The 22,343-nt window shown below is 36.2% G+C and overlaps 1 protein-coding gene across 2 annotated transcripts in view; it reads right to left on the bottom strand.

The window, feature by feature from the left end:
- Nucleotides 1-991: 991 nt before the first annotated feature.
- The window catches only part of CWC22 (CWC22 spliceosome associated protein homolog), a 35,214-nt gene continuing 13,862 nt past the window's right edge, over nt 992-22,343 (bottom strand). For both annotated transcript variants that reach the window (XM_040603322.1, XM_040603323.1), the window contains 6 exons: nt 11,217-11,294; nt 9,937-10,089; nt 8,938-9,065; nt 7,125-7,226; nt 6,833-7,029; nt 992-3,517 (listed from right to left, as the gene is read on the bottom strand). In XM_040603322.1, the coding sequence (XP_040459256.1) occupies nt 2,931-3,517; nt 6,833-7,029; nt 7,125-7,226; nt 8,938-9,065; nt 9,937-10,089; nt 11,217-11,294 (1,245 nt within the window). In that variant the 3' untranslated portion in view covers nt 992-2,930. The remainder of the gene's footprint in view (nt 3,518-6,832; nt 7,030-7,124; nt 7,227-8,937; nt 9,066-9,936; nt 10,090-11,216; nt 11,295-22,343) is intronic.

Below are 22,343 nucleotides of genomic sequence, written 5' to 3' on the forward strand. Positions count from 1 at the left end.
TTTTACATAACAAGGATTAACCGACTAAAATAGCGCATGCCACAGAACCTCCATATGGTGCAGTCTTTCAGTCAGAACCACTATTTGAAACACAGCCTAGAGCCCCGGTATGAACTACAGACTAGATGCACAAGTCACTTTGTTAGTGTGCACGGTCCACAATGAGCTATTACCGCTGAGGACAGAAAGCCCAGGATAGCTGTGGATCGCTCAGCTCGACAGCAACTGAGAGGATGGGCAGCAACCAAACCAGCCCCCAAAGCTCATGTCGCTGGGCAACTCCAGGAACACCCTCATTTTGAACACCACATGCTGCTTTGATGTCCTTGCCCTTACAAATAGTACAGTCAAATAAATAAAGGGCAGGAGGACTGATCAGGGCTACAGAGCAGTCCTGCACAAGGAGAGATGACTGGTGAATTTTAGCTTCTGGAAAAGAAATGGTAAAGAATATACGGGTTAGGTTATAAAAATCCCACACAAGACAGCAAGCAGGAACTGCACACTGTTATTCAGAGAACACATCGGAAAATAGGAAAAGTGATCAGGCAGAAGCTATAAAGGAAACACACTTTTACACGTACCGTACAGTAAAATATTGGAACTGCTGGCACAGGATGCTGCAAAATCCCCCCCAAATGAGTTAAAAAATTAGGCCACCCAATGGGCAAGGCCTTATTCAGATGCACAGTGCCTCTGGCTCAGGAACCTCTTAAGCAATAGTCTGCTAAGAACTGGGAAGAACACGCGACCACTGCCTCTCTCATTGTCTTACTCCTTCTAGCGAACACTAACCCGCCCACAGTAGTAATGGTAAAAATAACAGCTAGGTATTAAATATCTATTAATTTTTCTGGAAATAAAGAAACAAATCAAGAAATTGTAAACGCAGTTAAGACCCCACCTCAACGCCTAACCTCACCTTTGCCAAAGACCACCATATTTTTATTAGCCCTTATGAAATAACACAAAGAATTGGAGATGTTTAAGCTGGCATTTCCTGATTCATTTTCAAGGATCAAATGCTTTATTTTTTAATAAATGTTTTAATGTTTTCACATTTATTATTTTAATGTAGTCCCATTTATTATAGATGTAATTAACATGCTTGTTAACTTGAACAGAATATCTCAAAAGTTATGGGTTAATAAAATTTATGCTATTAAACCCATAACATAGTAAATGAAGTATTACTCTAGATAAATTAAGTTTGTACAAATAAACCATTATGAGTACAAATAATTTTCAATAATGTTCATAGAGAGCTATCAAAGCAGCTCTACATTATCAGCAGAATTCTTTTTAGAAAGCATTCTTTCAAATTGTTTTCCTGGAATTAACACATACTGCCAAAATGCACAAATCATTTTGAAAATGAGAAGTGCGTTGGACAAAAACCCACCACAGTTTAAACAACATATACCTTGTGATACTGCTACAGCATTTTTAGCTGTGTGGTATATAAGATAGAAAACTTATTTTTTCTCTGAATGTATTTTCCATGCAAATATTTTTGACTCAAAATGTTTTATTACATGAAAGCTTACAGAACTAAGTTCTGATAAATACAGGAAAAAATTCTGAATATGACATTTTTCTTAGAAAAATGTTGACAAGATTTAGGCAAAACTGATCTATTTCCTTAGGAATTGTTCTATTTTCTGTTATAAAACAGCTCAAATATTTTCTATGCTTTATACAAGATGAAATATGATGTACACATGAAATATGTTCATTTCACAAAGAAAAAAAAAAGGTAGTGACAGCCTCAACAATTACATAATATACAACCATTACCTCTGTCCTTCCTACTGTCCACACTATTTCCTATTTATGCCGAAAGACTTAAAAAATTCTCCTTTGTTATTAGTGAGATTTTAAGTCTTAACCAGATGATTTTGATTCATTACTCATACAAAGAATGCTGAGCTAGTTGCTTCAAATGACTCCAGGTAGAACCATTATATATTATAAACTGCTGCAGCAACTGAATTCTACCACCGGCCCCCAAAACTTTACTTCCAATAAACTTGAGCACTTCACGATGTGTAGTTCAAAAAGTGTAAAAAAGTTTTTTGGGAAAAATAAAAAAAAAGTATTTAAATTTTATTATTATTATTATACACTGTGAAAGATGTTCCTTAAACACTTCCTTTGCAGGGCTAGAGTTGAAATGTATGACTTCAAGAATCAAATTTTTATATAGAAAGGAAAAAAAAAAAACCTCAAAAAAAAAAAGCACCACCCCACGACATTTCTTCCCCTATCTCTAAAATCACAAGTGTGACTAGCTCAGGATGTTACAGTATTAAAAAACATTGTGAAAAGTAACAGAAAAAGCTGACACACATTCAAATGTGAAATTTAAAACAGTAATATTGCTTTTCCAATTTTTAACTCTTGAAGAGGAAAAAAAGTCACCTGAAGTATCTCCTGAAAATATTGGTCAAACTTGCTTTCATGTCTGTGCAGCTGAAAAAATATACAGCTACAGAATGCCTGAAACACTTGCGATGTTTGAAAATTTTCATAAACCCTTCTCATGTAGCATTTGCATCATAATCTGCAACACTTAGATTTGTCACCCTACCTTCAGTATCTTTCAATTAACAAAGTTAAAAACCAATGCTTTTCAGACCATAAAGGTACAAACCCCTGAAACTGACAAAAACACCCGTTTTGCTAAGATCTTAACAGTTTTATTCACAAAATAAACAGCTTTGCCTTTCCAAAGTAAGAATTTAAAAGAAAGCCTCATAACAATACTTAGAAAAAAAGTGGTACTGAAAATTTGAAAAAATCTGAGAAAACTTACAAATGCAAACTATCACTTTGTACAAAATTTTTTTTAAGGAAAGTTCAGTAATAGATTTTAAAATACAGTTTTAATAGCTCAGAAATGCACATTGATTTCAAACTCTGGTTAGGTATTATTTTCGTCTGTGTGGAGAACTATCCCTTCGTCTGTCCTCATTCTTTCTGGGTTCTCTGTACTGGTCAGAGTAACGGCTGTGCTTCTCACGGTATTTCTCGGAACCATTTCTGTATCTGTCTTCTTGTTCCTCCTCTCTTGGACTTGAATTGTTATGGCCTCTCTCTCTAGATTTTGATCTTTCTCTTTTTCTGCTGCGATGTCCATTATCTTTGCTCCAGTGTCTGTAATTTTCATCATCAGACAAAGAAGTTCTTCTCTCTGCTTTCTTCAGTTTTGAATTACTGTGTTTATTTTCTAGATCCTTACTTCTTTCATGGTTCCTATCCTTTCCACTATGGTAACCATCTCTGCCATTGGACTCATCTCTGTGATGGTATTTTGATACGTCATCTCTCCTGTGTGATTCTCTCAAGTTCCGGTGATTTCTTTCTGATTTGCTCTCAGTATCACTTCTTTCCTCTTGCTGACGCCTCCTCATTTTCTTTTCAAGTGATTTCCTTTTCTTTTCTTGTTTTTTCCTGGAAACTTTTTCAGATTCTCTATTCTTCTTTTGCATTCTCCTTCTTTTGGCCTTAGGAACATCTGAAATTATAATGAATTATGGGAATAAGGTTGTATTTTAATTTACTATGCTTAACTTGTTAAACTATGTAGAAAGTTCTAGAGAGTTTTGCCAGAGAACTTTTTTGTGTACATATCTGAACAAAGGTTTCAAAATAATGAGCTTAGATGCTATTGCCCCCTCTCCTGCCCCCAGCTGAGTGTCTCATGCAACGGGGGAAAATTCACCCATTCTTTAATTGAGCAGGGACTGATTATTTTTAAGTGTCTGCCCGCATTACAGTCCTTTTATTTTACATAAGGAGAAATTCTCCATAAAAGTGTGAACTGACCATCAAGCCCAAGACTACACTCCATTTTTCCTCTAAGCTTCAACAGTTCTCAGTAACTCCACTGTTCGCAACACAAGAACCTCATGTCATCAAAAACGTTCTGGGGTGATGTGCTGTGACCTTAAGAGCATACAAGTAAATTAGGGAATAGCCTTCTGCATTTATCCCATTTACTACGCCTACACAGGTACCAAGATGTGATGCAGCTCAAACAAAAAAGAAACTTCTTCCTCAGTTTATAAAAAACACCCAACAAACCTGCACTTGAACGCAAAACACTACTAAGCAGTCAGTGTTAAAATAGAGTAACTCACTAAATGGCAATCTGACAAGATCTGCAAACCTGTTAACCAAAAAATTCTTGAATTATGTGAGATGTTTTCATATTTGAAAAGATTTGAAATTCTATGTACTGATGAAATTCCAACAATCTTGCTTCCACCCCTCCCCGCCCAGTTAATTGCTTAAGAGGGAACCGCTCAAATTTGTACAGATACGGCTGCCACTCACAAGTACCCATCAGCAGGGCTTTTATCTCTTGGCTATCTGCAAGTGATGCCTGACTTTTGAGAACCTCTACCCATCATCATCTCCTTGTAGACTTGATGGAAAAGGACCAGGCATAGGCTGTAAAGTCATACATCAAAGGACTCCCACAAATAATTTTTTTTTAGAACGATCACCTTTCCCAGACCATCCAGTCTCTAGATAATTTACTTTTCCAATTACTTCCTGGAAAAGCTTATCAGTCAGCGGAGATTAAAAACAGCAGATGGGGAAAAAAAATCTCCAACATTATCCTGTGAGGAAACAGTGGCATGATGAAACTGCTTCAGATAGTGGTACCACAGCAACATAACAATGGCCCTCTGGCTCATTTTCAGGAGAAACAGTGACAGCTTTGTCAACAATTTAATTAAAACTATTTCTAAATACACAGTTGTCCTCATCTCAGTGGAAGAGGCCCTACTCTTCCTATTTGCTCTTTATAAGGAATATCTAGATTTCACTTGACAGTACTTATCAGTAACAGCCACTTAAAACAGTCATCAATTCACCTTACCGTATGAACTACGGTACTATTAGCTAGCTGTTATATAATCACCTTTTGAAAATACCAGAGCCATAAACGGATTTAATAGCACGTCACCTGCATTCTACAGCAGCTGGCTAGCCTCACATCTGAACTAAAGCTTCCAGGCATTCTGAGAAAATGTGATGATGGATCAGTTCAGATAGATTAAATACACAAAAGTTTTTTTAAAGTGTTTTCCCAGAATCAGAAAAAGACCTGAGCAAATAAGTACAAAGGAACAAGATGCTTGATTACAGGCAAATTTTGTGTTCTGCTGGACCTGTTTTGGTTGGACTAACCTCTTCAGAGCAATGCTGAGCTATGTGGTAACATTCCACAGATTAACTGTCAGTAAAACAGTAATCTCCAATTTAGTGGTATGCTCAATTTCTAACCTGTAGGTTTTCTACTTTCACTTATACACAGCACTGTTAAAACACCGAAATAAAATGCCTTTCAACTCTACCAAGTTGTTTTAAAGATTTAAAAAGCTGCAAACACAGGAAGACTTGGAGTTATAACCAGTAACAGACCTCAACCAAGTTTACCATTAAATAATAGTTATCTCTAATTAGCATTCTGACCACTGTATCTAAGTACACAAGAACCAGGGCAAAAAAGTGAAACCAGGCTGCAAAGATACAAAAATGGAAGTGTTAATGAATGTGTTCCTGAATGAAAAAAGGCCAAACAGTAAAAGAGAAGGTCCTAAATTTACAAAAATAAAGTGTTCGTACTAGCAGACTACAGACTCAGTTGGTTTGTCACTGAGGACTTACCTCTCTGGTTCTTATCAAACAGCTCAGCAGAGCCGCAGCTGTCTATGCAGGAGCCATCTGGCTCTGCTGAACCAACGCCTCCTCTGACCCTGTTTAACTGTGCCCTCCTCTAATGCTTTGCCGTCATTAATGCGGTTAATGCGATGACACACAAATCAGACTTTGTACAGTAAGACTGCAATGGAGAACAGGGCATTTCCAAAGCACGAGCAGTTTACATTGCTTTTGTATTATTAATCAACATTTTCATTTCAAAGGCACGTAATAAATCAAATTAACTTTGAATCAGCAAGGTTCTGTACTATAGAAAGTCATGCTGTGTTATCATCTGCTCACGTTACATACAGTGGGGGACACTGCACACCTTAACCCACACTAGCATGTACTTTGTAGATTGAACAGTATTTATGACACTTCATGTCAAATAGAAGGTTCTATTTGCAGGATAGTATAAGGTTCTATTTGCAGGATGGTATAAGGTGCTGAACACTAAGTATAATGCATAAAACGACAAAATACTCAGTTGTCAGCAAAAACATTCTTCCTTGGAGATCTCCCTACAGACAAGAGCCTTCACTGTATCACCACATAAACTCTTCCTGAGGAAGAGGAATTAGAAATGGAGATCTGGAAGGCAAATAAAACTTAAACGCACAACTAGAACTGAACAATGTCATTTCTGACCCATGAATTAGTACATATTTATAGGGAAGGACAGAAGTAGTATTTCAGCTCACTCAAGCCATGCAAACAGAAAAAGAAAAAAAAAAGTTGTAGACAGGAGTCTCTACAGCTCAGCAATAAACATCCCAAAGAGATACTGATAGGGAATGACTCTAATCCCTCCATCCTCCACTACACTGAAGTGATAGTACTGTGCAAAAGGTATCAACTGTGTAATCTACAGAACAATGCTCCTCACATATTTAAGTCTCTAAAAATGGAATTCAGTTTTTCTGAGTCTAAAATACGTTTCCATGAGCAAATTTAGTATTTTAAAACTTTCAAGTTTTTTTTTTAATTATTAGTTCTTAAAGCAGAGAAACTAATACTCTAGCTAGTTTTTCCTCAAAACAAGCACACATATAGAAACAAATAGGTACACAGAAGTAACTAGAAGTAAATGGTTGTAAAGCTACTGTTTAAGTACCTGAGTCACTACTGTTGTCACTGCTCGATGAGGAGTCACTGCTGCTGGATGACTCTGAGCTACTACTGCTGCTGTCAGAATCAGAATCTGAGGAAGAGTCTGTCTCTGAAGATGAAGATGAATCTGATGACTCAACATCTTGTTTCTGTGTCATTATCAGTTTTGGTGCATTTTTAAGATGCTCCCGTAATTCATCCCTAATTAACAAAATTTTTTTTATTATTATTATTTTTCTTTAGCAGAGGGAAAGGGGAGAAGGAAAGTAAATATCAAATCAAAAAGTGTTCCTCACGTTAGTCCTCCAAGGCCAATAGAAGTGAAGAAATTGATTGCAAAGCGAGTGTTCCTTGGGTTATCCCGAGGCAATAATCCCTCAAAGAAAGGCTGCAATGTTCTGATGGAAAAAAAAAAATCTAAATTATACACCATGCAAGCTTATCACTAATTCTCATTTACACTGATAAACTGAAAAAGAAACTGCATGTATCTCCATAGAACAAAAGTTTTATCTTCATGCATTTTTCAATACCTTCATTGTTTCTATCTGATGTATCTAATCAAAATGCTATTTAAAAACTTGCCGTTTTATGAAAACAGATCTTTTCACACATACAAGAATTACGTACATACTGTCAGATTATGATAACAGAAAGCCTGATTTTATGAAGCCCTGAAGAGACCTGTGAAATCACAGTAGCCTGTGATAGCAAAGGGTAATACTTGTTGACCGAGAAGTTCAAAGATCTAAGTACCTATCCTGAAATGCCACCAAACAGGGCCCTAAGTACAGTTTCAAGTTTAATTTTACATAAACTAAAGCATCTACTAAATTCTCCATCATACAGAGAAGAAATCCCAGTTTACAGGAAATAGCTCAAGCAACTGAAAGGAATACTGCCAGAATGCAACGCATTAAATCACATACAGGCCTAAAAGGATATATTACTTACACTACACTTAAGGATAAGCAACCAATCCTAAAAAAAAAAAGTTTTGTTAGAAAAAAAAGTCACAGTAACAGTGCCAGGTCCTGCACTTGGGTCACAATAACCTCATGCAGTGCTACAGGCTTGGGGACGAGCAGCTGGAAAGCTGCCTGGTGGAAAAGGGCCTGGCGGTGCTGGCTGACGGCTGGCTAAATGTGAGCCAGCAGTGTGCCCAGGTGGCCAGGAAGGTCAATAGCATCCTGGCTTGTATCCACAGTAAGTGTGGCCAGCAGGGCCAGGGCAGTGATTGTCCCCCTGTACTCAGCACTGGTGAGGCTGCACCTCGAATCCTGTGTTCAGTTTTGGCCCCCTCACGGCAAGAAGGACATGGAGGTGTTGGAGCGTGTCCAGAGACGGACAACGGAGCTGGTGAAGGGTCTGGAGCACCAGTGTTATCAGGAGTGGTTGAGGGAACTGGGGTGGTTTAGTCTGGAGAAGTGGAGGCTCAGGGAGGATCTTACTGCTCTCTACAACTGCCTGACAGGGGGTTGTAGACAGGTGGGGTCAGTCTCCTCTCCCAGTTAACAAGCAACAGGACAAGAGGAAATGGCCTCAAAGTTATGCCACGGGAGGTTCAGACTGGATATTAGGAAAAATTTCTTCACTGAAGGGGTGGTCAAGCATTGGAACAGGCTGTTCAAGGAAGTGGTTGTGTCACCATCCCTGGAGGTATTTAAAAGGCGTGCAAATGTGGCACTTAGGGACATGGTTTAGTGGTGGACTTGGCACTGCTAGGTTAATGGTTGCACTCTACAATCTCAAAGGTCTTTTCCAATCTAAACAATTCTTATGATTTATTTTACAGCTGTATAGCTGACAATACATAGAAACAGACTTGCACTTGGAAAATTCTTACACAAGCTGAGTATCATTGGGAAAACAATAAATAAAAGATACATCTCATAAATAGCCATGCACATACATAAACTCAAATTGATGGTAGCACACTCAGCTAATGGGACTCTTTGCAATGACTAAATCTGTACATGAATATTCTTGAAGTACTGTAACTACAGAACTGCAGTCTTAGTTAAACTTGAAAACAGAGTTCTTATCTGCTCTTTTTCAGATAAAGAAACTAATCAAATTTACAGTTTTGAAAATAAATTTTCAACTTACTCATCTTTTAATCTTGCATTTAGATTAGGTAGTCCCATATATTCACTGAGTTCCTGAAAGAATATTTTTACAAAAATTCTACTGGAGGATGTGGTAGTTTCTTCACTCAGTATTATACATTCAAGGACCTGAAAGTATTTAGAAAAATATTTAGAATCCCCCCCTTAAGTATAAACACATGTTCTTTTATTTACCTAAAACCTTTGTTCTTACGGAATAACCAATTTAGACTGATTCTGAATACACACACTCCCAATTAACATAAGCCCTGTAATTCCTAGTCAAGACTTTCTTCCTCAAAAATTCTTTTATACCACCTGGGAGCAGCTTCTGATCAATTTATGCTAGTAATTCTTTAAGGATTTATTTTATTCAGGAAAGCTCCACAAGAGCAAGTCAGATGTGTGAACGTCTCACAATTAAAGATTAGGGACTGTAGTTCTAAAGGGTGAAATATCTGGACTGACTTGTGCATGCCTGAAGAATGACAGTTAGGCTAGGCTACGAACCAAGAATAAAACAGTATGAAAAGAGAAGTTACCTTGACACTTATTTCTTCATTTTTAATGTCACATCATTATATCTCAGTATGAAAACTATTTTTGGTTATTTGGCACTTAAATGATAAGATGGCAGTATTTTTTAATTTCTTATAGTTCTGCTATTTACATTGCTGATTAAAAGTTCAAAATTCTCAAAAAAAAAGTACATTTTAATCAACCAATTCCAGCTGAGCTCCATAAAATAACAGCTTAAATCAACTCCTTAAGAAGTGGGGGGAGGGAGGATCATGAGGCACTGGAGGCAGAAAGAGGAGATGGAGCAAAAGAATTGTTCAACAGTGTCTGAGAAGATACTTAAAATAATCCAGTTTGCTAAAAATACAAGTAGTTTCAAATTGTAGAATAAATACTAAAACTAATGTATTATGCATTATTTCTGAATACTGGAGATTAATTATTGAAAAAGAAATCTAGGACAATAGCTTTTTTCACTTACACTCCAGGGAATTGAATCGGTGTACAGGAGATGAGCAAACATCTTGGCAACGTTCCTCAGTTTGTTCGTTTCCAAACGATGAATAGTATCATATTGTTCTTTGAAAATAGCTTCAAAGGATTCCATATATTCTTTTTTTAACATGCAGAAACGCTGCGACAACATTGCACAATTCAAACAACCGGATTAAACAAAATATTAAACATGCAAATATCCTACATCTAAGTGACCTAATGGTGCAAATATTTACTGAACTATTTTCCTTTTAAATAACCATTTGAGGAGAAGAACACACCTTCAAATGAATACATTTTATTGTTTTAGCAGTTTGTCAAAACAAAAAGCTTATCTGCATTGCAAAGTAGTAATTATCAGTTTTGAACTACAGCAAATTATCCGGCAATTTCCTTTACTTCTGTACATCCACTATTTTCACCTGATGTAACCCCATTAAATGTAACTTTTTTCATTACATCATTGAATGACTATTTAAAATTAGAGAGGCAGCAGGGAACACAGAGGCAAGATACTCTGGATGTAAACATTCCAAAGAACATGGAAATTAACGTTCATATTCTACCAAACGTGTAGATTTGTATGGTTAGTGCTTTGTAACCAACTGTCAGCAGAAGTACCACCTCAAATACTGGATAAAATAAAATACAAATGGAAAAAAACCTTCCTTTCAGCATAATTACTCCCTTGAGAAGTAGTTTATCTTAACTAGTCAGATCTGATAATATCATAGATAAGGAAAATTTAACTAAGCAATAACTGCAACTAAATTAGCAATTAGCTACAGAAAAAGAAAGAGCTTGCTGTTTACTGAAAAACAAACAAAACCCCCACACACCCACAACCTCAGGACAGTAAATATTCAGTCTTGTACTCTAAATAAAACCTACTGAGAAGAGTCTCCAAACTTCATCCTCAGCACTGTAAAAAGGGTATTTTATGGTACCTCATAATACTTTTACCCCTCTTTAGTATCATTGCTTTGCCACTGATTTATTGTTCTATCGCAATGAGAAAAGAGGGAGGCAAAAAAGCAACAATATGACGAGGAAATGAGTTCTCTCATTCTGAACTCACTATGTTTATCATAATCAGAATGTTAATTCAATCCACTAACACAACCAACCAACTAATATAACCATTTTCAGAATGATAAAACCCCTATTAGTTTCATTTATCCATTAAAGATTGTTTGACACACAAAAATTAGAGTAAACCAATGAAATTAACTACTATGAAGTGTAAAATCTAAAACCACAACTCACCCCTGCCAGTAACCCGAAGAATTTCTCATACGTTCTTTGCTGGGCACAGCAATCAAGTATCATATTGCAGAGTTCTTTCTGGTTTAAGAAAAAAAATAATAAAATATTTCTCTAGGTAAATTCACTCTAGCAGCAGAAAAAACCCATCATTACTAAGCACCAAAATACCGGAGAAAGCCTTACATGGTTGTGAGCTCTGAAATAAGAGCATTTACATAAAACTTCATTGGTAACTTAATTTATAGAAATTGAGAAATTCAGAAAGCTACTTATCTGGGACACGCATATGAACTTTTGCCATTCAAACTCCCTGTTCTGCTTAAGCTAAAATTTATGAGTTAACACACTGTACATCTAACCAAAAAAGATCAAAACTAATTCACAAACTGACTATACCACAGTACAAAAAGGAGTTATAAAATAGAAAGGTAAGGCTTTGAGGGCTTTTTTTGGTGGTTTTGGTTTTGTGTGTTTTTTGTTTTTTTGTTTGTTTTTAAATAGTACCAATCCCTGCATTTATAGGAAATGAAGATTCTTTGCAACTTCCAAACATCACGATGGCTTCAAGACAAGCCATTTGGAAACTCAGATACAATGTGATGCTTAGCAGCGTATTTCTAAAATCAGACATTATCTGTAGATTTTGTATGTACTAGTATCTTTATTTAGCCATAATTTGCACAAGCTCTGCTTACCATAAGCAAGCAGAAGGCAGTGTTTCACTGCAATTGCTTCACCAGAGAGGCCTGAGGGTGATGTTCAGAAAGACTAAACTCAACCTTGCAAGGCCAATATGCCTAGACTTCCTCTATAACCAAGAGAGCAACAGAAATTTTTCTAAAGAAACTGGTTTAGGCTCATGTTCTGAATCAGCCCCTACAAGAGCAACTCTCCTTCTTGGCCAGGAAGGAGCAGAGGAAGCCTAGCTAGATTAGCCTCCCAAGGCTTTTGTGCATCCCCCCCACTGAGAGCCTGCCTTCCATTTTTTCCCGGTCTCTGTGGTGGACACAGATGTAATGCACCAGCTATGGCAGTCCTGCAGAAGATGCTCCTCTTCCATTGATACCAACTATCCAGAACAGTCTTTTTGGAGTACATGTTGTCTGGCTCCCTTTCTCCTCGTTCTCCAGTACCATCACCCCAAGATCATTATCAAATCAACCTCTGGCAGCTACCTCCTCCTATTCTTCATGCACACCAAAGCAGAACCAGAGGGAAGCACACACAGGTGGATTCTGATTTGTATCTTGCCTCTAGAAACAGAGCCCTTCAGTGGCTAAGAGCAGGGATCTGGGCAAGTAAGCATACACGAGGTTAAAACAAAGTTACAGACTGTAATATACCTACCAAATGGTTAGGGCACATTTTGAAACATTAAGACAAGTGAAGCAGACATTTTAATATCAATTAAAAGCCATGAAATACACAGTACTTAAACAAGACTGGAGTTTTTCACCATCTTTTTTTTAATTACTTTTTTCTCGTAAAACAAACTCCATAGCATAAACCAATTCATGACATTCCCAAATAGGTCCTTGGCTGTCAGTCATGTACTTTTATGATTAGCTTAACTTCTTCAAACTAATAATAATGCTCACCTAAAAAAATACCTGATAATTTAAAGCATTTTGTTACAGTAAACTGGTGTAAGATATAAAGAGGACATACACCAGATTTCATATTCTCCCACTTGTGCCATTTTTCCAAGCATGTATTCTGAAAAGAAACATTTTGCTCATCCCAAATTCTCAAAATAAATAAAAAGCCAACCATGCTGAACAAGAAAAAAATACCCCCTCCAACTAACAAGGCAGCAATGTATCAGACTTACAGATGTGTTTAAAGGCATTCCTTTCAACACTCTCACACTGCATTAGTGTGATGTATTAAAATGCATATTAACTTTTTATATTATCGTGGTTTACAGTAATGCTGAAGTTAATCAGTTTTTAAACAATAAAAAGGGTAAAGTGCTGATGCCACTGCTAATAATGTCAGCAAGACTTGAAAAACAAATTACTTTTTCTTCCTCATCTTAAATGCAATTACAACATTGGTATCCCCTGTGGTTTACAGTAATTAAGTATTTTAACATTTTAATTAAATATTACAATGATTTCTAGGAGGGTATTTTGAATAACCACAAGCATGAAAACAGTTTTGCCCACAGACATTCTTGCCAGCATTATCTAAACAACTCGAGGTTAGGACTAGAGTTAACAGTCTTCCAGATTAAAAATTAACAAACTTTAAAATGATTTAATTATTTTTTGAGAGATGGGACAAGTTCACATGACAATCCTAGCTTCCTTTATAGCTTTTAAAGGTTAACTCATCTCTGTACTCCCAATGATAATACTTCTAGTGATGTTTATGTAAGGAAGAGCCCAAGTTTTTTGGTCCATCACTTGCTTTGAAGAATGCAATGAATTTGTTTCTCAATTTTACAATTTATATACTATGTTATTCAACAGTTTTCATACAATGCTCAGTAAGTAACTATGCAGCTTCATTAAGAAAATACGTATAACTATCTGATCTGTAAGTAGAACACTTGGAAAATACCCGACATCCCATACAGATGGTGAATGATCTTTTGCAAAGACCCTTAATTCATTATTGTGTCATGGAAAAAAAGGCACTTCCCCAAACTGCTAAGACAGAAGATAAGGAGAAAGCTCCCTCTAATACACTGCATTTCTTACAGATCTCCCCAAATATTTCTTACCAACTCTTACCCAAACAGAATAATGGTTCAACCTAACAAGGGAAGTAACATCGTACATTTAAAGGGTAAACTAGCAAGAGAGAAAGAAAAAAAAAACCAAAACCCAAACAAACAAAAAGCCTGGACTCACTTTTTCCCCCCAGCTTTACCATTTTAAAAAGCAAACACACCCTGCCCACTCTATATTGTCCCAGCTTCACACAAAGGCTATGTTCACTGCAGATAGAACAGCTAAAGCAACTCAGCTTTCTCACTCCCTTCTCATCATGCGTTTCTTCTTACACTTAGTACTTCCCCCTCCCCCCCCCCTTTGCTTGTTTTTTGATATGTATTTTAAGATTTGCACATTCAGCCAAGACTGCAATCTTGGAGCTGTCCCACAGGCTGCCTCCAAAAGGTCTCCTTCTCCCCTCCCTAGTTGGAAGCGATGTTATTTCCACCCCCCGCTCCCTTGCCAGCCACACAGCTCTGTTCCATGCATTGCATACGTAAGCTGAAGCAATCATGAGACATCCCCACCCTGTAAGCTAATGTAGCTTCTTAAAATATAAAACTATCAATGCCAGCACTTGGTTTCTACAAGTTTCTTCATGGAACTAAAGGAACTGATTTGCTGGAAGCAAGCCTAGTAAAGGACACAGGCTGGTTTAAATCAATATGAAATTGGAATTACATGAAATTACTGCCTTGCATTTCATACATTTGCACTGCTTTTACAGATGCTACATTTTTCCTTTTTCCTCTTATTTCAGTTGAAGTGTATTTTAGTTTCACTTACTACCTTAAAAGCTTTCCCTACTGCTGCATATTTTAATGTAACTGTCACATGTGCCTATTTTTTTCCAGCATCTCTCCTCTTTTTCTTCTTTATTCATTGAGTTGCCACTTAAAGACAAGGCTGGCAAAGCCACAGAAGATGCTTCAGCAGCAAGTGGTCTCTTGGCAAACTACAGGCAGTGCTTTTGGCAGCTTACTATACTGTCTTCAGGTTTGTCCTATGTTTGGTCAGCTAATGGTCTTTCACAATTTTTATTGTCCCTTTCTTTATTACTTTTAACCTCAGCTTGTTTTATATTTAGAGCAAAGTATGCTTAAAGCTGAATATGGTTATCAAAAATCTTGCAAAAATAAGACTTAAAACATTTGACACAGGAATCATTAACTGGACATAAGGACAGACATATTTTTAATCATGCTGCTACAGGCCTGCAACACACACACACACACACAAGTCTGGCAACATCAAACATTAAAAGCTACTCTGCTACTCTTCCACCTGAAGGCTACACATGCAAAACTTAAAATTAAGTGATGCCGTTGAGGTAATCTGAGCAATTCCATCTCTTTAGGTGAAATGAATACATATGTCTTAGAAAGGTCAAAGTCTAGGCAGAATTCTAGCTAACGCCTGCTATCAGTAACACACAAATATAGCATAATTCTGTAATGTCTTCTGTACCTTCATTTTTGCAGACATCAACATATACCACAACATACACAGAAAAGGCAATGAGATTCCCAATTATATAATGAAACTGGCTATTTTTGCCTCATTAGTATCTTTAATGTCAAAGATATGCAATTTTAGAAAACTTTGTTTTATGCTTATAAGTATCACCTGCCACATTTATAAAGCACAGGCAGCCTACTTTCCAAAAAATTAAGCTTTAAGAACTCATGTTGGTTAAAAATTAGTTTTAGCTTTTTTTAGAAAAAGTATTTTCTGGTAAAGAAATCAGTAAGAGCTGAAAAACGTAAAGTCATTAAAAGTTATGCGCATATGCTCAAATTAATCTTATCTAATGGATATCATGTATTTAAGGAAGTAGCATCCCATATCAGTATGGTTTAAAAGACCTCATTTAATCCATTACTAATGATTTGAAGTGATATTTTGACTAATCCCTCTACATGCTTAAATGATTCCTCCTGTCAAATTTCTCCTATCCTTGTGTGATCCACAAGCCTATGAAAAATAACCCCTATTCCATCCTTCTGGTCATTCAAGATATCTCAGGTCAGCCAAAGCAACTAATTCATTCCCACCTACTGAACTATTTAGAAACTGTTTTCAATATTAAGTATGTAATCTACATTATTAACTGATGAGAATAAAAGAGGGTAAACTGGTTCCGTCAATGGGTCTTTCCAAATTTTAACCTAATACCCAGATTCTGTACCTGTATGTGCATTTCCTGATGTTCTAACTCTTCAGGGATTACACTGATGCCAACAGCACTGCATGTTACGCAAATTAAAGCCACTGAAGAAGCATTATCTTGCCTATCAAAATTTCATATCCCAACTATAGAGTGTTCAGAAGCAGGGATTATTTTTTTTTTTGATGTTGTAGTCTTTTGAGACTCCTACAAGTGTGAAAACCAGGTCCAAATTACTATGTAATTTGTAAAAACCTTGATCAGTGTAAAATGGCCAGACAGTAACATAATACAAACAAGTATACAAATCAACATTTTTACTTGAAAAATGTAAAATTTCTAGTGGGAGCATGGACCCACCTCAAACTCAAGGCTACTAATAGCACTAACAATTCCTTTCATTCTTCAACACCTTTTGAAGACTCCTGAGGAATAGACCTCAGATTGCTTTTCAACTTGTGATCTAAACATCTCTAGCATCAAGTAAATTATCTCAATTTTAAAATATAATTCAGAAGCCATATAAGCTTACCTATGTATCTTATGTACTGAATAAACACTGTAAACTGATGGACCGTCTAAAATTTTCTTAGGATCAAACAGATCATAAAGAGATAGCCAAAAAGTTTAGGGAACTATGTCCTGTAGGTAGGGATTAGTTAACTGCACCCCGAACTAAGAAACTGCTGCAAACGCACACAAGTCCTTTCCAACATAAAGGAGACTGGGCTGAGGGCCAGCTTCTTTCAGAAGTTTTGAAATATACTACAAACATTCAGCTATCAGGAATTAAGAACCCAAAAAATATATTCATTACATATTATATTTCACATAATATAATGATTATTTGACTGTTATTTATCATACTAAACCATCTGGAAACAAAGAAAACTAATGCTTCAAGCCAGGCTGATGTTCAGATAAGCAGTTAAAGAGTAAGATCACTTTGATTTTGATAGAACTGGCAGAGTTAAGGCAATCTATTTTAAAAGAAGTACAGCTATATTTAATGACAAATCTGAACTAAATGCTATGATAGTCCAAGTTAAAATAGTAGATTGTTCAGAACACCAGGTGTATCCATGCCATTAGACTTACACTTCCAGAGAGTAACACCAAAAGAAGCAGGGAAATAAAGGCAGTTTATGCATTAACAGAACTCCAATTAAACATATTTTTAACCACAATGTCAGAGTTAGTGCTATGTACTACCTTTTAATTGATAAATTATGAAAATTCAGATTGATTCAGCATCTCAGGCCCACAAAAAGGCCTGCTTCAAAAGATGGGAAATCTACTGGGGTATGATCATCACTATTTACAGGCAGCAGCAAACCTGTGAACTAATCACGGTGCAGCTGCCAAACCTACCAGTTACAATGCCCTGTAACAAAGGAAACTGATCAATCAAAGAAATCATCAGCTTGATCAGAACATAATTACCAGCTTTAGACAATCCCACTCTATACCAGTTTCCTGGACTACATTCTCACTGAATGTCAGGTCAAAACAAGTACTTCTGCTATATTCAAGACTCAATGCATAAATAGCACAAGAGACACTGACACCCCCACCTCTTCAACTATGACTGTTTTGAGCAAGTGTGACACCATCCTGTAAAAATGAAAATGTGTCAAACATGCATAATTTCTTTCAAGAAGGCTATGCCTACAATAACTTTTTTCTCTTCTATTAAATAAATAAACAAAAAATCCTATGACCACTACTTTTGTCTGGGCTAACTGCATTGAAGGGCAGATATTCCTACAGAAGAGGCTCTAATTTAATTTAGCAAAGTTCCAAGCATTGCTGTATACAAGTTTAGTTCACATTACAACCAAAAAAAACCACCAACCAACCAAAAGTCTAAAAGCCAATCTGTTTTACACACATTTTCAAAGATCAAGAACATATGTTAGGTTGTCCCCAGCTCCACCCCTTGAGGGAGACTGGGCAACAAGGCAAGACATTTATTTCCCTTTCTGCTCTCAGCTTGAATGACGCTAAGCAAATTTTAAAATTAAATATTCTGTAGACAGTCAATTTAAAAAAAGGAAAAAAAGAAAAAATATCTATATTCCTCATATGTTTTCCTAAAGATGGATCAATTCTCTAGCTAAGTAGTTGCCACTTCAGTCTAGATTCGTATCGCTGTGAGGATCCTCAATTCCTTTCAATAAAAATATCAGAAACTGGAATGTACTCCTCCAAGAAGAGAGGCAACAAAAATCTCTTAAGGGAAAGCATTAAGTAAAAAGCCTATTTCTGACATTTTAGTCAGGCTTGCTTGTTTGCTTTCCTCATAGTTCAGAAGCCAGAACAACTGGCAATACCATACTCCTCTAACTACAGTTTTAATTTATTTAAATTTTCGTCTCTGGTAATGCATGTGATTAATGCAGCTTTAACACAGATGATAAGAGTACTTTTTAAAAAAGAGAAGTAGTGTTCTCTGTGAGACTGAACATATGGCTAAAAAGCAACCATAAAGTTTGTTTAAAACAGCAGGGAGTACAACAAAGTGTTTCAACTTCTGATCTGCAGGCTTCAGTTGGATCTAATAACACCAAGAAAAGCAAGCCTCCTCCTGTTAAACCTACTGTGAAAAGGAAGAAATTCAACTACTTTATTTTGTTTTTTCCTTAAAAAATAAAAAATCAGCAATCAACACATGAGAATTAATGCAGAAGAGCAGAACTAAGATACTACAGTGTGTCGATCAACAACAATAACAAAGCAATAAACTCCTTTGTTAAAGCCTAAGAATCTATATGGAAGAGTATGAGGGAACAAGAGAGTCCCAATGCACAGGAGACGCATACAGTTGTCTTCATACCTGAGTTACAGTAACAGCATTCACAGATCTGAAATAAAGGAAGCAGAGGCATGCTAGGTTAGTAAGAGGCCACTTCGAACCTCATCCTCAAGTGGGGATGGATGTCAGAACAAGAGATAAAGTAGTAAAATGCAGAGGGTTCTTATACCTGGGCAACAATTCAGGAAAGAGGTCAGAAACAAAGAGGTGGGGGTGAAAATAAAACAATCAGAAGCAGGAAGACTGTGATACCATTTAATCTGCTGAAGTTGTAAGTAAGAGTAAAAGGAAAAACAAAATTAATTTGAACATGCTTTTAGTAATCTATTTAGGAAAATTCTCAGAACTGAGAAAACCTACAAATTTTTTATTTTTTTTTAAGAAACAGTGGTAGAATAAGAGAGGATCTACAAAGCAACACACACATGGGGATCCTGAAAAATCTGTAATATGAAAGAGACACTGTGAAAAAGTATCAGGAAGACGACGTGTGACAAAAAAATTAATATAAATGTCCAGAAGCCATTTTGAAACAGGCAATGTAAAACCACAGAGGAGCAACACTTTTGCTCACGTAAGGTAACTATAACACGCCAAAATAGAATACAGACTGAGGAAACCCGAAAGGTTACAAAAAGACAGAGAACCAAGAAAGCACATTGCTTTTATCTATCAAAGACTAATAAAATACAGAAGAAACTAATACATTTTCAAATATTTAATTTTAATAACGAAAGAAGGGCCCCTTTGACACAGAAGACAACATCGAACATGCTGGAGTCATCTGAAAAAGGATTAAAAAGGGCAAGAAACTCATCAAGCATAATCAGGAGGGCAGTTTAAAGACAGATCCAGATACAAGAAGCAGATATTATATTTCCAGAATCCTGAAGCAAAAATAAATGAAGGGGGAGGGGAAGTGTCAAGGAAAAAAGAAAAATTGGAAAGCTGGAAATGAAAACTGAGCTTGTGAACCTGGAAAAGAAAACGTGGTTTCTTGAGAAAGAAAAATAGGACACTGCAGTAGGCAAACTTTTCACCCAAAAATGGGGTACAGGAAAAAATAAAAGGACAAGGACAAGGAAATGAATCGGTATTTTGAAGGAGAATATACAGTTAAGACTAAAAATTAAATGCATGCAAATCAGATGGGAAGCAGAAGATGAATGTTTCTGTTTAACAGCATCATTCACTTCAGAAAAAGCAGCATTTCAGTTCATGGCAAAATGAAAAATGTGTTCATCTCAAGTCAGAATACAACAGTTTTAGGCTAACAAACAAAAAAGACTGCTGACATTCCCCTGAGCACTCAGTACTGAACTGCAATGCCAAAAAGCAGTATTTTGTACTATTCCCAAGATTATCCATTTGAACCTTAATCCTCTTTCTGTCAGTCAGATCTGTGTGACAGATCCATTACTGATATTAAGCATAAAACCCATTTGTGTTGAACAGCAGTTAATGTGACACAATAATCTGATAATTCAACCACTGATAAAAACAGCTAAATATTCTGAATTCAGCCCTGCTACATCATGCCAAAAATCTCTGTACATAAATATTTCTGGAACGATTAACATGCAATAAAATAATTACGACTGTATTAGTCTCAAATGTCTGTCTTCAGGTTTTGAATATTCTTATCAGTTTTCAGATTGTATTTAATTGACAATTAACTACTCAAAACCTGTGGAAACCAATCTTAATAATGAAATAAAAGATGAGTTTATTAAGTAAAGCTTTCCAGAAGAAAAACACAAAGTTACTGTAAAATCAGACAACGTGAACAAAAATTTTGCAACAAGAATTTTAAGTTTCACCTGCTTCTTAAGCGACATAAAGTGCTTTAAACAATACTTCAGTCCCTGCTTCTCATCTTAACTGCCATCCATAGCAGGAGTTGGCACAGAGAATGAGCTCTAAGCTACAGGGTCTTCACTGTAAGAAACAGCCAACCATGACATTATCACAGCTCCTACACTCAATCTAAATTGCAGTTTTCTTACACCAGCTTTGAAGATTCACTGAAGAATTCTGTAAACATTTCAGGAATTTCTCAAGACAGGTTAAAGCTCTGACTTGTAAAGTGCAAAGAAATCACAAAGACACAACATACTGCAATACAGGTTGCTGAAGGTTTCAGTAAAACAGAACAACCCCCCCCTGCTTTACAGCTGAAAATATAATCCTGTGGTTTGTTTTGATAACGAAGGCAGTGGGAATCAATTCAATAAAGGCTTAAATCAGACATTTTCCTTGTTTAGAAACTTGCAGTTAATTCTACCAGAAGCTTCCTGCTGAGTGCATTCAAGTTTTTTATGCATATGGACAGACTCAAGCCCCATAAATCCTTGAATAATTTTATTGTCTGTATCTGGTTGTTCTTTCTGCTCTCACATTGATCAGAAAACCTCAGGCTTTTTTCTCTTTACCCCATAAACATTCCTTAGGACCTCTAAGTCTATACAACGAGCAAGTCAAAGCTCTCACATCTTTGATTATGGTGAGGTGAAAAGTAATGATTTTTAAGGGGAAAAACAGAAGAAGAGGCCCTGTGATAAGAAGATGCAGCTTTACAGCCTTTTTGAACCTTGAACTGTAGTAATTCCTACAACTAGTATGGAATCATAGGTTAATACTGATTTATTTTGCTCTCTTTAGATACATACACTTGCACACATACAAAATGCCAAAAATACACTTCTGCATTTATTTTAAAAGCATTTCATTCATAGCAATTACAGCTGAATCATAACTACATCACTTCAGATTCCTCTTTTTTTAATAGGGTGGTGTGCTAACCAAAATAAATTATCTAAGCATCACAAACTAATATTCAAATATATAAATTCTTACTTATCCAAATGTAATAGTTTTCAAAGAATGCTATAGATTTTAATACTAAAACTGTGATGTTCAGTGAGTTTCATACATCTTCCAAAGCACAAAGTCATAGGAAAGTATCTGTTGGAATGAGATGTTAAGAGAACAACATAATATTGTCTAGAGACTTGACTAGACAGCTAGTGGGATATGTTTTGCCCCCTCCAATCATCTGTCTCTAAAGAGACCTGAAAGTAAGTGAAAACATTTCAGAGATTATAGTGCTGCTGGTCACAAAGCTACTGCGCTCTAAATTAGTTAGCATTGTATTTAATTGATTCCCAACAGTTCCATATATATTCAGTTTACTCATAATTCCTTGAGTCTCAAAACTAGACCCTGGAGTTGCTGAGAGCTTTCCTACAAAATCAGGAGTAACAATTTTTGTGTTTGCAGTGCAGCAGGAAAAAAGAAACCCACACGTTTGCACATTTAAATTTTGCATACAGAAACATTCATGTATTTTTAATTTGTGATTGATAGGGGAAATATAAAGTTTCTCAAAGCTGAGACAGAAATAAATCCCTTCACAGGATTATGTA

The sequence above is a fragment of the Falco naumanni genome, chromosome 8 (genome assembly GCF_017639655.2).
Source record: "Falco naumanni isolate bFalNau1 chromosome 8, bFalNau1.pat, whole genome shotgun sequence".
NCBI classification, from domain to species: domain Eukaryota; kingdom Metazoa; phylum Chordata; class Aves; order Falconiformes; family Falconidae; genus Falco; species Falco naumanni.